The sequence below is a fragment of the Mycteria americana genome, chromosome 3 (assembly GCF_035582795.1).
Source record: "Mycteria americana isolate JAX WOST 10 ecotype Jacksonville Zoo and Gardens chromosome 3, USCA_MyAme_1.0, whole genome shotgun sequence".
NCBI classification, from domain to species: domain Eukaryota; kingdom Metazoa; phylum Chordata; class Aves; order Ciconiiformes; family Ciconiidae; genus Mycteria; species Mycteria americana.
In genome coordinates, this window is record NC_134367.1 from 16,381,470 (window position 1) to 16,397,168 (window position 15,699).

The 15,699-nt window shown below is 45.0% G+C and overlaps 1 protein-coding gene and 1 long non-coding RNA gene across 4 annotated transcripts in view; one reads left to right on the forward strand and one right to left on the reverse strand.

The window, feature by feature from the left end:
* Window positions 1-582: 582 nt before the first annotated feature.
* Window positions 583-11,868, reverse strand: LOC142408033 (uncharacterized). Its single transcript, XR_012775132.1, has 3 exons — window positions 11,336-11,868; window positions 1,796-1,930; window positions 583-1,477 (listed from the first exon to the last, which is right to left on the reverse strand). It is a non-coding gene; the product is annotated as an uncharacterized LOC142408033 (long non-coding RNA).
* A 24-nt stretch (window positions 11,869-11,892) lies between these two features.
* Window positions 11,893-15,699, forward strand: part of ROCK2 (Rho associated coiled-coil containing protein kinase 2) — a 106,229-nt gene continuing 102,422 nt past the window's right edge. For all 3 annotated transcript variants that reach the window (XM_075497946.1, XM_075497947.1, XM_075497945.1), the window contains exon 1: window positions 11,893-12,599. In XM_075497946.1, the coding sequence (XP_075354061.1) occupies window positions 12,450-12,599 (150 nt within the window). In that variant the 5' untranslated portion in view covers window positions 11,893-12,449. The remainder of the gene's footprint in view (window positions 12,600-15,699) is intronic.

Sequence of the window (15,699 nt, forward strand, 5' to 3'; positions counted from 1 at the left end):
AATAAAGGGATAAATACAAATGTCAGTCTTTCAATTGCCAAAGTTGACACACAGGTTGGCAGTCCTAATGCACAGATCAGTGGTTTTGATTTGTTTGGAAAGTATCAAAAACACTGACAGCCCTGGGCTGCTGAATAGCACAAAAGGAAAATATGGATTACTGTGTATTTATTGATTAATTATGTGTTTCTCCCAGTCTGAAAGACTCTAGACTGTATTAAAAATTTACTGCAGACTGAAGCTCAGGAATCTTACTTCTTTTCAAAAAGGATTTAAATTTGTCACATTAGAGGATCACTCCACAGAGTCTTGAAAACAAGTATCTTCCAAGTGAAAATATCTTTTATTCCCAATCTGTAAATTACTGTTCCTTTATACATGGACAAAATATAGACTGTTGTAATCTGAAGAGAAGGGGCTGGAAGGCTGGCCAGATATTGTCTGTATGCTATGTATGTGTCTCTGAGGATCTGTTGCCTAGAAATGAAAACAAGACAACAATAATTGTTTACATAGATGTTGCCTGAAAACTTCCCAGGCATTTATGCTCCCTCTGCTGGCTTTATGCCAATGGACCATTTTGTAAATTGACAAGTGGGAGCTGGTTTTGTGGGGTAAGGAGGGAAGTCTGCAAAACGGCGTTTATGATTTGGAGAGAAAATGATACAGCTGTAAAGGGGGAAAAAAATCCCCCTGATGCCACTTTAAAAGTTTCTTATCACCTTGGAAATCAAAAACCAATCAGGATGGTGTATGTTCATTCAATTAATCGCTTCTGATCGGTTTAACAAAATAAAGGTTCAACCAGAAAGTGTCATTCAGCCACGTGCTCTATTGACAGCAAACGGTGGCTTTGAAATGGGCAGGAGTAAGCTGAATAATTTATACTTGGAACTGAATTGTTACACTTCCATATTTTGCATAGGTAATTCTCAGTTTAATAATGGATTCACAATGAATCTGGTAATACTGGTAGGAGAGACGAATTACTGAGATACAGAACTATGATTATCGGAAGGATGAGATTTGGGGTTTCTGTTTCCATATAGAGAGAATCTCAGTGTGGGCTGTCCTCTAAGGACAGTTTTACTTACATAGAAACCCGTATGTCCTTTCAACAGCACATGACGCTGCCATCAGGCAGCTTGCAGCCCCTGGACAAAGCACTCCTCTGTGCTGTGCCCACTTGCAGAGAGGGGGTGACCGCCTTGATCTCCACAACGCTCTGCAGTGACTCCTAAGAGCGCACCAGCTTCCCCAGGCCCCTCCACAGTCGCTTGTCCTAGAAACCCCAGCACCAACAAAGGCAGTCCTTGGACTTCTTGCTGTGCTTCATGAAGCAATCGCAGTGGGTACCAGGACCTCTGAGGTGCTACAGGAGAGCATCCTCTCTGAAGACAGCACCAGAAAACTCTCTTGCTCTCTTGAAAGATGCTGCCCCAGGGCTTATTGATGGTCTCAGTCTCTACTGCATGTCCTTTAACAAATTAAATGGCAAAATGAATTCACTGTTCCAAACTCATAATCAAAATTAGCATCTTATTGACAATTTCCACTGAGAAGCCAAAGTGTACAAATGTACAAATAAATGTTCCTTATGTTTATTTGACATATACTGGGCTTTTTTCCTTTGGTATCCTATCTGCCTTGTATTATAAGACAGGAAAATCTGCAACATCTGATTAATCTTCAATGTAACTTGCATTTTTTTCAACAATGACAAAATTGTTCCCTCTCTAGGTTAAATAATCTGACACTTTAAAAAGCTTAGAGATAGGATTAACCCTTTCCTCACCCCTTTTTCATCTCCCAGTACATCTTTTTTACAGTGGCCAGACAGGAACTGAAATGGGTACGTCCTTCCAGCATCGTGGCTTGCGCGCAATAAGCTCTCTAAACAGCCTGAACTGGTGCGGAATTTCAAGGGCAACTTCGGTGAAAGGGAAAAAAACGGAGAAATTACCCACTATTTCTTACCCAGTTACGTCAGACAGGTCCCAAGCCCCACGCTGACTGAAGTGCACAGCATGCAAACACCCAACTCTATAGACGGGCACATATGCGCGCCCGCGTCCATGCTGAGCCCGGGGACGGCCAGGGCTGCTCGCTGGCTTCCCAGAGGCGGCGGGGCCACTAGAGGGATGTCTACAACCATCCTTCAAACCACCACTTCGCATTTCTGACCACAAATTACACTCGGGATCAAACAGGAATTGAAAATGCTCTAAAGAATATATCAGAGCGCTGCCTACCATGGCCTAGGGAAATTATTTGGAAACTACCAATCTGGAAAGATGCGACGCAACGCCGGCGTGCCACAAGGTCCAAGTGAGCTGATCAGAAATCTTCTGGTTGAACAAGTTTCCACTGTAAAATTCCAATTTGCTGGAAAGCAAACGGCTTCCCCGCAGATCCCTAGCTGCTGCTTTCCTTCCAGCACATCAGACACGATCCACCCAAGTCTTTTTGACAGCCCAAGTTCAAGGACTTCCAGGTCTTGGAAGATGGGGGGTCTGGGCTGTGGCGGTACCAGCCGACTGACTCTGCAGGCTATGCAGCTGCCTGCCTGCCTGCGATACCTGCTGTGGGGGCATCAGGGACAGCTGCTCAGAAAATTCTGAAAAACCCAAATTTTGTTATTTTCTCTAGTGAAATCTCTCTCCATGCTGCCACTCTGCAGGCAGCTTCAGATCCAGCACTTGTTTCAGAGCTGGAATTCTGTTTTACTGTAACATTTCCTACACTTTTATCAACTCCAGCTAGATATATCCTTTTTTTGTTTGTTTGTTTCCTATGGTTTAGTTTGTACCTTGTGGCATGGCATAATCTATTTAAACTATCAACAAGTTAGCAGTATGCTCAGTGACAAAAGTACTTCTTTTATTTTTTTTATTAGTTCTAAATTAGTTGACTAGAAAAGGATGAAAATTTAATAGTGAAGAGTCTCCCCTCCGACAGGGGCCAGCAGTTGGAACTGACTGGATGAAAAGGGCTGCAAAGAGAGGAAAAAATTGGTAAGCTGAAGAAATAAGCATTAGTTGTAAGTGCTATAATAGGCCTCATGTGCCCCAGAACAGCATAATTAATGAGCCCTAATTTATTACCCTGGCTGGGTAGATGGGTTGAACTCTTATACTTAAGAAAAGATAAAAACGTGTTTTAATTTAGGTGGAAAAGAAGCAGCATAGAGTTTAGAAGTGGTAATAGTTGGAGTTGGATGATGTATTTATTTATTTAATTTAATAGTTAATTCCCCGGAAAATGTGGTTTCAGTCATGTCTAAACTATTTGCTTCAAATTTGCTGAATAGTTTTGGCTGGGAAAAAAACAAAGGAGGGGATAAACTCTGTTGGAGGAAAGTCCCCAGTTACCCAACAGCTCAATGATCAGAGCATTTACTTCGGCAGCAGAGACCCCCTAGCAGAGGCTGTTTTGAGGCAGGCTACGCTCAAGCCTTCCTGTTACCACTTTGATTTTGTCCAGACGGAGAGGGACGGGGACACACCTCCCAAGGGAGCGTGCTGGTTCCCAGGGTGGGAAGCCATGATTCTCATGCTCCTCCTCACTGACCCAACGAACTCAGTGCCTTTGTACAGGGCAACAGCTTCAACGCGAGGAAGAATTTCCCCTTTCTCCCACTTCAGGGATCCCCACTCCTTTGACAGCTTCCTAAGAAGTAGAATTCTGCTTCAAATTCCCTTGGACAAAAGTAGGATTTCCTTATCCTAAGTATCTCCATGCTATGAGATAAAAAAAGAGACTGCCTCTCTTCTTTCAAGCATCCAGAGCAAATATTCTACATTGGGTCAAACAGAACATCTAACGGTCCACGCAAAGAAATACCTCCAGGTTCTCTTCTTTCAGCAAGGAAAACCAGCCAGTTTGGTTATGTCCAAACTGTGCTGGTTTTTATTATATTTGCTGTGGATTTTGAACAAAAATGCAACCTCCACAAAGTCTTTAACTGGTCGTGAAATACTTTGGTATCACTTTCGTCCCAGCTGCACTATGCTTCCTACAAGCTATTATGTCTGCACCCACAGAAACAAAGAACTGAAAACGACGTTGAAGGCTCCCGACCCCAGTCCCTACGATGCCAGTCACCACAGCCCTTGTGGTACAACCCTTTCAAAATGCACTGATCACGCTGCAGGTAGTTATTTTCTTGCTGCCTTTACTCAGATGAAGGTTGTACCAAACCCCCATCATTTATAGCTAGAAACTTTCTTATTTCCCATCTAAGTCTATTTCTGGCCAGTTTGCATGCATACGTTCTTCTGCCAGCATTGTTCTGTAACATACAGAGCTCTCGGTCTCCTTGGTGTTGACTTCTTCGGTGTATCTACAGACACCACCATATTCTCAGTCACCCCTCTGCTGGACTTAGCCGATTGAGTTATTCGAGTCACCTCACATAAAACAGGCTGCCTTGTTCCTTTATCTCTGCCCAATTCCCAATGTCAGGTCCTCTCCTTCGATACAGATGAATAGAACTATTTATGTTGCAGCAGTGTTTTTACTTCATCTTGCCCTTACCCTGTCTTACTCGAGTATCTTTGTGAAATTTTACAATATCATTTACCCTTTTTAATTCCACATTTCCACCAACTAATGGAAGCCTGAAGTATTTCTCCTCAGCTGTTTCCAAATGGTAAGTTCCCACATTATATCAGAATTTCTTACTAGTCCCCAAGGGCACACCCCTCTATAGACTGTACCATTTAATCATATCCTATTTCTATCATTCCCGTCATTGAGATGATCCAGATCTTCTGAGCAATATCCCAACCCTCAACCCTCTATTGATGTTGTCTTCTGACTCTGTGCAAACAGCCAGCATCATCAGCACACTCCTTAAACAAGATAGACCAAGCCTGGTCCCTGTAATTCCTACCAATCCAAATCTTCAAGGATTCAACTAATACCCTCCTATTTCATCCTGTAAGGCATTGCTGTCCTACCTACAGTCAGTTCTTTGTAGTTTAGGAACAGTCTGTTACCCTCTGGAACATTTTATAGGTGGCTCTCCTACAAAGAATGTACATGAAAAGTTCCCTTAATAATTCCCATTAACTCTAGCCTTACCGTATCAAATTATTTACTGAAGACAAGGTAAATGAGATCAGCTGCACTTTTTTTTGCCATTATTTTATAGCTGTGATTAGTCCAATATGATGTACTTTTAGACTGTTTCCTATTTTCTTCCATATCTTTGTTATTTGCTAGAAATGTGCTTTTAAACATTGTATGCTACTGAGGTCACAGAAGGAGTTTGATAACTGTCATATTTGTCTCCTTTTAAGATACAGATCTATACTTACTATTTTCAATCATCCTGGCAATAGTAATGTATTTGAAAACCACTTGTCATTGAAATTGAGATGTAGTTTTATTAATTCCAGAATTCTCATGCTTATCTGACACCAAATTTATTAAAATCTTCAAAGCTTTTCTTCCAATTTCATTGTAACTACCACTTTTGTAACAATTTTCATTCTCATACCTTAATTCTGCTTACCCACATAGTGTTTTGTTTTAACATCATCACCCATCACCAAAGCCTAGATGAAGTATTCATTTGGACTGGGGCAAAACTGAGATCATTTCTACGCTAGCCTCAGTCATCCCATTTACTGTTTGAGAGTCAAGTCTAGTAATAACAGTTGTTAAACAAGACTGTCCTTCTTGTTGGACAAAATGACGAGAAACAGGAAAATCGTATTTTTTCCAAACAGGAACAAAAAAAAAAATAGGGTTCCTGGATATTCTTTTTCTTTCTTTCCCACCCTCTCTGTGCTCAGTGTTTGCTGCTCGACTCTGATGTTGTTTAAATACAAAATGACATTATTTCTCCAAGAGTGTAAACCCTTATCTGCAAAGCTATGTCTTCACTAGTGCACTCACAATTGTTCTTAATCCTATGTTACAGCCCCTGCAAGTTCCCCAAGAGCAGGCCCAGCAACCATAGCTATTTACACCCCAGTATCAGCTAGACTGGCTTGTTTTCCCCACAATTAACAGTAGCTAAGTCTTGATGAAAAGCAGATCATAGGAATGACAGTGCTAATACAGAGACACATAATGTGGGTATTCAGAGATGCACACAGAGCTACAGCAATGATCATCTTTATTTAGCCCGTTCTATACAAGTCATCTTCTACTGGCATTTCCCCCTAATTGCAGGGAGTGTTCGGTGCCCAGGGTTTTACTGTCACTTTCCAAGCCAATTCCTGCATACTTATGGCTAAAGGCCAGATCAAAAGAAGGATTTATTAGGTGCCTACAATGGTCCTTACACCAAAATCCAAGATTGCAATCCAAAAATACTCTTCTCAGTAGCCATCTAACTGTGAAGGTCGCTAAGCGTGCTACCTGCCTCGCTGCCTCCACCCTGCTGAGCGCTCTCATCAGTAGGCTAGAGAGCCTTTTCTTCCTGGCCTCTTTATCTTCTTATTAATGCATTTTTACTGCATAAAGGCTGCTTCAGCAGAATGCATCCTTAAAGAGGCAAAACCACCCACAAACCTGCAAGATAGCGGCTAGGAACTTTATTTGGAGGTGGAATATGCAGCATGAATTGCCACAGGATGGAGAAAGGAGAATATGTACGTGGGTTCCCACTCTGCTTAAGAATTCCAGATCGGATCAGGACGGACGTGCTGGTTCAGATTACGTATCATCTGGGAAAACAGAATTTTGGGCACACTTCTTATGACAATTTCTGTTCAGTATGCAGTTGGGCACTCCTTTCTAAAATGTCTGATTCTCCTCAGGTTTTCTATAAGGAGCCTATTTGCCCAATTCAGGACTTTGGGTTCCATTTTGGGAAGCAGGTATTTAAATGTTTGATCTTAAATCCAGAGTAAACTATCAGAAATGCTTCTGTTCCTACAGGTATGTGTTCACTGGAAGAGATAAGTATTACAGGCACGCAAGTGACAGGGCTGAATCAATCCTTTGTCCCCTTGTCAGAATTAAAAGGAGGCAAAAACAGCTTTGGGAAGCTACAGCCAGCACCTCCAAGGAACCAGCAGGTTTGTACCCTGCATGCTTCCAGTTTTGCAACCTTTACAATGTGTCATGCGAAGGAAGTGCTGGAGATAATGCTCACAGCAGAAATAAGAGTGGCAGAAACCTTCCTCTGCTCCAAGGTACTGTGAGCAGCCTACTGATAGCACAACGGGGAGCATTTCATAAATCAGAGCAGCCCCTCAAACTGCTGTGACTTACGCCTATGGGCCGTACAGCCCCAAACTTAGCCTGAATGTAGAAAGCAGCAAAGGAAAACTTGAGGTCACTTTGTCCTTACTCTCCAGGCTACGCTTACTGCAAGTTTCCTCCCGAGACGTACAGCAGAGAATCTGGCACATCACCATCACGTAAGCATTTCAATTAACCTAGATTCACAGTTTCGCTTCTGTCTTCCCAATGCATCCAAGAAACTACAAAACTACGTTATTAACAAAAGCACTGTTAGTTAGCTGGGGAGAATTATGTAACCAATTAAAAGAAAGACAGGCAGAGACCAAGTCCTGCAATATCAGGACACACCCAGGCATTATGCAGCCACTTTTGTTTCACACCTCCATTTCTTGATCCTCTGGTATTTGTGTTTAAGATATTGAATTAAACACAGCACAGACAGCACCAACTAATATTTCTGCATTTATCAGCCATATAGCAAGACATGCCGTTTGAAACAGTGGGAAGCAATGATACCTGGCATACCTATCATCGGAGACAAAAATATATTCCTTCCCAAGTAGAAAGAGTAGATGTAGGCCTTCACCTATAAAGCTTACCATATGAAGATATTTTCTTTAACATTTGCTTGATTACTTTGGTTTGCATTTAATTATACAGATGGCTGAGTGGTTTTGTAATTTTATAGCTGGCCTGTGCTAGTGATTGATGTGGTAGTGTCATTCTTACTGAGGGCTGCTGGTTTGGAAATACATGGGGTTTGAAAAGCTGCTTGTATTTAAAGCCGCTAGTTGCAATGCAGCAGATGCTGTACCATGAATTAAATGAAAGAATGTTAAAAAATGTTTTTTTTGTGGACTTTACATAACTATAATATTTGCATCAAGACAACACTGGAATCAGAAAATCAACAATGATGATGATTGTGGCTGACTTTGTCACTCCTTTAAAAACATGTGCTTTTACATCTCACAGATACAGAAGTCACGTACCTTTCTTCCCGTCTGTTTTCATTAACTTAAAATGAAGAAAAAGGCATTTATTTTTAATCCAGAAAAATAATTTATTAACCCTTAGACTGATTAAACACTAGCATGTGAGAAAGGAAAATTAAAAAATAAACCCACAATATGCTTATATTCCTTTCCATCCCTATTTCATATTTATGAATCTAAAAATAAAGAAACCCTTATCCTACTGAAGTAACTGTAAATTATTTTCTGAAGGTAGAATGACAATCTCTAGCTACAACCTCCAAAGTCTGGAGACCTCATTATCTAAAAAACCACCTCTTGTCCTATTTCTGCCACAACAGCAATGACCGACTGTGACGTTCAAAGCGTCAGTGCGGCGTCCTGGATGCCCCAGCAGGAGAGACGATAGTTATGCACCTTTGCCCGTAGCAGTCTGACATAGCTTAATTTTGGCAGCTTTCAAAGACTGTATTTGCTTGGACTATTTGGTTTTTTGTCCTTCTTACTCTGTTGTCACAGTTTGGTTCTCATTCAGGATGAGAGTCAATTATGTCTCTAGGCAGAGACAGTCCATGAGATGACTGGCAACTCACTTAACTTTTCTATGCATCTGTTTTCCCATATGGAAAACACAAAAATGGACTAGTCCACATGAGATGCTAAACCTAAATTTCAGAGACCCTACCAGTTAGTACAATCAACTCCCCCATCAGTAGTGCTTTTATGCTCTCTACACAATACCTGCAGAGAGTGGGAGCCTAAGAAGAGGATTTGCAAAAGCCTTAACTAGTCAGCAGCAAGTGCTAAAAACACAGCAGCACTTTCTACTAAAACAGATGCAGGGATGGGTAGCTTGCCTCCTTTTTCTTCTTTTGCAATAGCTAGTAGTGAAAGCATGCCTGAGGTCCAGAGCCAAATCCCTCTTCTTCCTGAGAAGGCTTGATCCCTACGAAATACCCTAAAGGAATGACCTGAAGCTGATGACTTTTAACCAAGGAGCCCAGTTTACCAACTTCTTACAAATCTGCTCATAAAAATGCAGCCAGCTCTGAAAATGGTCAACAGCAAATTCCTGACTGCCTCGCGACACCTAAGACATATTTGGACCGTAGACACCTAAAGAGTTAAATGGCATTTCAGGGAGTAGAGAGAGAGGTGAAGGATCCAACTGTGGACTCAGGCTTAAAGCTGCAGCATGCACGCTGGAAGGCTTGGACTTTGCCCCACAAAACATGGTAAATAACATCTGACAATTCACTGCATCGGACTTCAAAACTACCGTATGCAGACCAAGTAAAAACAGTTCTTCCTTAGATGGTCATTGTTAGGGATAGATATTATCCTACGAGACATATGCCACTACAGGCAGAAAAGGTAGAACTGTAAAAAGACTGCAGAAGGTGGTGTTATTTTTCCTTTAGGACATGTTAAAACAGTCTTTTTTGCAAATACTGAGGGAAGGATCTGACTTTCTGGATACTTTTTTGTCACTTAATCACTTATAACCAGCAATAAAGCTTCTGTTGATGATTTTGTTGAGGATTTGTGTCGTTCAAAGGAATTCAGCTGACTCTGCTGTTGTCAATTTGTCCCTGTAACAGAGTAAAACTTGTTTCGTCAGTAAACAGATATGTCCTGAAGGCTGGAGGAACAGATCTATTGGGCAAGAATTTCAAGAAGGTACTGTTTCTACACACTTGCTTTTGAAGTCACAATCACACTTTTTTTTTTTTGCAAAAAGGGCTGTGATGCTTATTTAAGAATTTCTGTTACCTTTGTTTAAATAGCACCCTGAACACTGTCACTAAATCATATAAGCTAGAGAAAGTAAAGATTACTTATTATAGATAAGAAAAATGAGGAAAAGAGAAGCAGCTTGCCTACAGCCAAGGGGAAACTGAAAAGAGAGCTTAGATCTTCATATCACCTGGTGCTCGACTCAAAGCTCATTGAAATCACCCCCAAAATTGCTGTTGACATTAGCAAAACCCAGCACGGGCTCCTTACTGATCACTGGAGACACACTCCCCACGTTTGGTCTCTTGTCCAAACCTATTTTAAATCCCTTCTTAAAAAAACCAAAACACCTCTGCTGTGCCGCGTACAAGAAATTAGGCAATGAGTAAGCTGTACGTGAAGAAACCATATCTCTTTTAGGGAATTTAGAGCTTTTAACGTTTGACGTGCTAGGCCGTGTAACTTCATTATCCTACTAGTACCCACATCCTAATCCTAGTAGCAACCTTACTAGCTGTTGCACCTACTTCTTTTATCTTGTTGCAAAGTAAACTGCTTGATCAAATTACGTGGTTTTTTTATTGGTGTTGCAGTAAAGTGGATCCTAATCTGTTTGGGGGATGAAGTAGTCCTTAAGTAGTAGATATAAATAAACAGTGCCTCTCCCAAACAGATTCTCACCAATTCCTTCAGAAAACTGACAAACTCAATGTGGTTCACTGAAAGAAGCATGAGTCACAATGCCCAGTTTGACTTTTTAAAACGTTCACGTGTGTGTGTGTTTCTGTCAGGTTCGGGGATTTTGATTCAGTGGACTGTAAAACAGGATCCAGTTATGGGGTTCGGGTTGATACTCAGACCTGACCTTCGCTGGAGTTGGGGGTTGTTCAGCGCCAGGGCCCTGACTCAGAATATCACAGAGAGTGATCTCACTCAGAACCATGCAAGTGACTCATGTATTTACTTCTCTTTGTCTCCCTCTCAAGTTAAAATATTGGCCCATTTTTCTGACATCAGCTCACTGACATCCAGCTATCAGCTGAAAGTCAACACAATAAAACCGTTAACCTTTCCTCCCTGAGGTCCCTCCACCTCTGCAGATGGCACTTCTGTGGTCTCGGTCGCTCTGCCCAGCGATGCTGGCCGCATCTCCCGGCTGCTGGAACCACAGTTCGGCCACAGCCTCACCACGTCATCCCACGGAGCATCCCCGCCGTCCACCTCGCCTCCTCCATCCCCGCAGCCACCACTCCAGCCATCAACAGCACTCTCCCCGCTACAGCCTGCTCTTGCCTGGGTCTGACAAACAGCATCCTGCCGCCTCGACCTGCCCACCGAGCAGTAACCACGTCCGGCACAGCGTGTGGAGGCTGGCGGGTCGGCGAACGAGGAAGGCCTGCATCTTCCCCGGCACAGCTCACCTGCTAGCTCTCCAGCCTCCCTCTCGTACACGCCTTGTGCGCTGCCGCTCTACCCGAAACGCTGCTCACGCACTTTCTGAAATGTTTACTATTTTTTTTGGTGTGCTTTACACTACACGGGCAGGAGGAGGTCTCAGCCAAAATTCACCCAGCCACCACGCAGCCCTTTCTCTCTCCGGCCGCTGTGCCCAGGCCCGGCCCCTCCGCCGGGCTTTGCCCGCAGAGGCTGCTTCGGGGGCCGGCGAAGCGGGAGGTCACCTTGGTGCTGCGGCCGGACGGCGGGCTGAGCACGGCGGGGCGGCCGCGGCCCCGGCCCCGGCCCCGGCCCCGGCCCCGGGCCTCCCCTCCCGGCCGCGGGGCGCTGAGCTCAGGGTTATAGTTAGGCGGTGAGTGAGCGCTGAGCTATGCGCCGCCGCTCGCAGCGGGGCCTTGTGGGTAAGGGAGGCCGCCTCCGAGGCGCGGGGCCGGGGGAGGAGGAGGCCGGGCCGGGCCGGGGGCGGGCGCAGCGGCAGCAGCAGTGGTAGCAGCAGCAGCACGCCGCGGGCGGGCGGCGGCCGCAGCATGGAGTGAGCGGCGGGGGCGGCCCAGAGGGGGAGCGGCGAGGCGAGGCGAGGCCGGCGGGGATCGCAGCTCCCGCCCGAGCAGCCAGACGAGGCGGAGGAGAGGGAGCCGGACTCCGAGTCCGCGGCGGCCGCTTTCCCCTTCCCTCCCCGCCTCCCTCCGCCCTCGGAGCCGGTGCGATGGCCCGGCCGGCGGCGGGGAGCGGGCAGTGAGCCGGCGCCCGCTGAGGGACGCCCGGAGCAGGGGGAGAGGCGGGGGCACGGCGGGAAGCGCTCCCTCCCTCCCACCTCTCCCCTCCCTCTCCCCGCGCCCGGGCGGAGCAGCGGCCGCTTCCCCGCGCCCTTCATGCCCGGGCGGCCGCGAGGCGGCCAACGGCGGCGCGCTGCCCTTTGCTCCCGCCTCGCTGCCCAGGCCCGGCCCGCCGCGGCCCCCGCCCTTTCCCCGGCCTCTCCGCCGCGCTAGGCCCCGAGCCGGCCCGCCGGGCGACCCCGCTCAGTCCCCTCCTCCCCGGCAGCGGGGGACGGTCTCCCGCCGCCGCTAGGCGGGCCGGAGGATGAGCCAGCAGCCGGCGGTGAAGATGTCGGCGGCTCCCCTCACGGCGGAGGCGCTGGAGTCGGCGGCGGGGATGCTCGAGGGCCGCCAGAGGAAGCTGGAGTCCATGATCCGCGACCCGCGCTCCCCGGTCAACGTGGAGAGCCTGCTGGTGAGGGGGGCGGCCGGGCCGCGCCGCGCCGCGGGGGGAGAGCGCTTGGCGGGGTAACAAAGGGAGCGCTGCCCTCGCCTCGGGCGGGCGGGAGGGGGAAGGAAGGAAGCAAAGGACTCCCGCGTCCTGGAGGAGCGTTCCTGGGGGAGGACGAAGGCTCCTTCCCCGGGGGTGGGGGGGTGGTGCCTCTCCACGCCCCCGGCCGGGCCGCCGGCGAGGGGGCCGAGGGGCGCCCGGCCACCTGAGGGGAGGGCCCGGCGGGTGGGGAGGTGGCGGGGAGCGGGCCCTCGCCCCCGGGGGCTGTTGTGGGGGGACTGCGCCGTGAGCCGAGAGCGAGCGCTGCCCGTTTAGGTGCAGCTTATTTTGGGGAGAGTGGGAATGTCTCTGGAAAGATCTGACCTGGGGAGGAAAGCGCCTTTTTTTTTTTTCTCTCCCAGCGTCGTTTACACCGTTTACTTTCGCGCCTCGTAATCGTAGCCTGTCCGTTCCCAAAGTACCTGCCTTTGTGTGCGCTGCCAGGCACCCAGCACCCGTCCTCTCAGCCCCCCTGTAAAACCGTCCTCTGGTAAAGTTGAGGTTTGCTGTGCGATGTGGAAATACTTCAGGAAAAGGACACGCCTGAGGGAGAAATGTAACTGGGGGGTCCTGTGGGGTCACGTTTATTTTCCATTGGGGCAAATTGATTCGTCCGTCTCCTATTTCAAACAGCATTTTTCTGTGTGAGTGTATGAAATATAATTTCCTTTAGTAAGAAATCCATGCCCTCAGGAAGAAGTGGGAAGGGAGTTATATTTCCCCATTTAAAACATCCAAACCCTGGAAAGGCAGTGAGAGGGAGTCTTGAGTATTATTATTATTACTATTATTATTATTATTATTATTATTTAACTGAACTTAAGGGTCTTCAAACCTTATATTTCCAGTCTGTCCCAAGATTTTCAATGTGTCCCAGTTATGAGGAACAGAAAAGGGGGGGAAAAAATCCCAGTCCTTCCAAGAGTTGCTCAAGGCACTTAGACTGAGGGTTTTTTTTTGTGCTTTCAAATGACTCAGTTCTGTTTGGCCAAAAATACAGGAACTGACTGAACAGTATGTATGCCTGTGCTGTGTGGAGAATATAGGAATTTCCTATAACATCTGAAAAATGTTCTCGAGGCTTTAGTACTGTATTACTCCTCTCATAGATGTTCAGAGGCATAATGACACCCATAGTAGTCAATGAAGGGGAGTGGGAAACAGTGCTACATATCTAACTGGATTCAGATAAGTTTCCGCCTAGGCCAAAGCAGAGAGAGCTGCCTCTGGGCTTCGCTCCCAGCATTTTCACTTTGGTATTTTGCTAGGAAAACTTTGACCTGTGGCCAAAAAAGAGCAGTTAAAAATAGTACAGTCGTTCTGAAAAATGCATCAGGTTAATACTTAATCCCAGTAGACTTTTTCACACTCTCTGCTTTTATACTCAACAGTGTGTTTCTTTTATTCTCTCGCCTCCCCTGCCTTGGACATAGATTAGATACACTAAAAACTGTTTATATTTCTGGAGAGAAATTCTAATTGCAAAATTGAGACTGGGCTGCTTAGCACTTGATTTTTTTTGTTTGTTTGTTTTGTACGCTTGTAATGTAGACCACTTCATGTAATACATGGGACAAATAAGCAAACCATGGGAGAGTGTTAGCTGGATTGTAAATGCATATTTTCAATCATCACTTTGCTCTCTGCCCTCTCTCTGTAAGTATTGTTTAGAAATTTAGCAGCGAGTAAAATATAATACTGATCGGTCAAATTTGCTGGCTTGTGCATTCTATATGACTATGTATGAAATAATTAACTACTTCAGATTTATTTATTTATTATTCTTATTTAGGAAATTTGCAATGGATTTCCTGTAAAAGCTTTTTCTTTTGGGCTTTGGTATTGTTGCTTTATGCTATTTGACATCAATTTTGTATTGGCATTCTGCTAGGCAGTCTGAGTATGAAAACATCATATTCAAATTGCAAAATTTACTTGTTTAGTAAACAGCTGTAAATTATCCAGTGTAAATTATCATAAGTGGAAATGTGTTTTCAGTTAAAAGTAGATATATAGCAACAGAAACTAAGAGTCAGGGAAAACGTCTTAAAAAGGCTAGCCGGAATGCCACTATTTCATCCTCCAAAAATAACATAACCAAAACTAAAAATGTGGAATGGAATTCAAAATGGAATTCATTTCCTTACACTGTAAAAAGTCATAAACAGCTGCTATTCTGCATTTTGTGTGCATGCTTTATTTTTGGGAAGCCATAAAAAGCAAAAAAGTAACTGTTAATCTACAACACATGGTGCAAATTCGAAAGACGTGAAAAGCTGAGGTAATAAGCTGTCTTTCTCTAGATACAATTCCACTGCCTATCAAGAGATAATTTATTCAGTGGCTCTAAATAAAGAGACTTTCTTTGTGTACCTTCCTGACCACAGGATGGCTGGCCACATCCATCTATTTCTTCAGCAGGAGAATCTATGAAGCTGAATACATTGATAGATTATTTTCCTTCCATCCCCCTTTGGGGCTCAAGAGAGACCGTTGGATTTTCTGATGTGATTTTTGCTATATTGTATGCCTTAACAGTTGTCTATTTATGCCTGTGTTGAGCATAATCATTTGTGTTTGATTAAAATATATCTTTGAAAAAGACATGCAGTCTCAATTCAGAGGCATTAACAGATGGAGAACTTGCCATTTAGTTTGTCCTGGTACTTATGGAGGCAAAATTTTTAAAAAATGCAAATTGAAATGTGTGGCATGGTTATCACCATCTTTTTTCTGCTAAATTAAAAAATTATCATAGAGGACTTTCTACTCATTAGCACGGTTCAAATGCATAGCCTGCACTTGGTGCATTCCTTCTGGTTTTGGTCTGATAGATTAAAATGGGAACGCTAGAACTGTATATGCTGTTCCATGATAGGTTTCAGCAAAGACATCTACAAAGGGAAGCGGTTTTTGCAGCCTCCTTTAGACATCCACTGAGTGCTCTTTCTCTCATTGTATCATGTTGAAAGCCTGTGTTAGGTTGCCTGTGCTAAGATAAACAACTTATTTATTGTCACAGTTT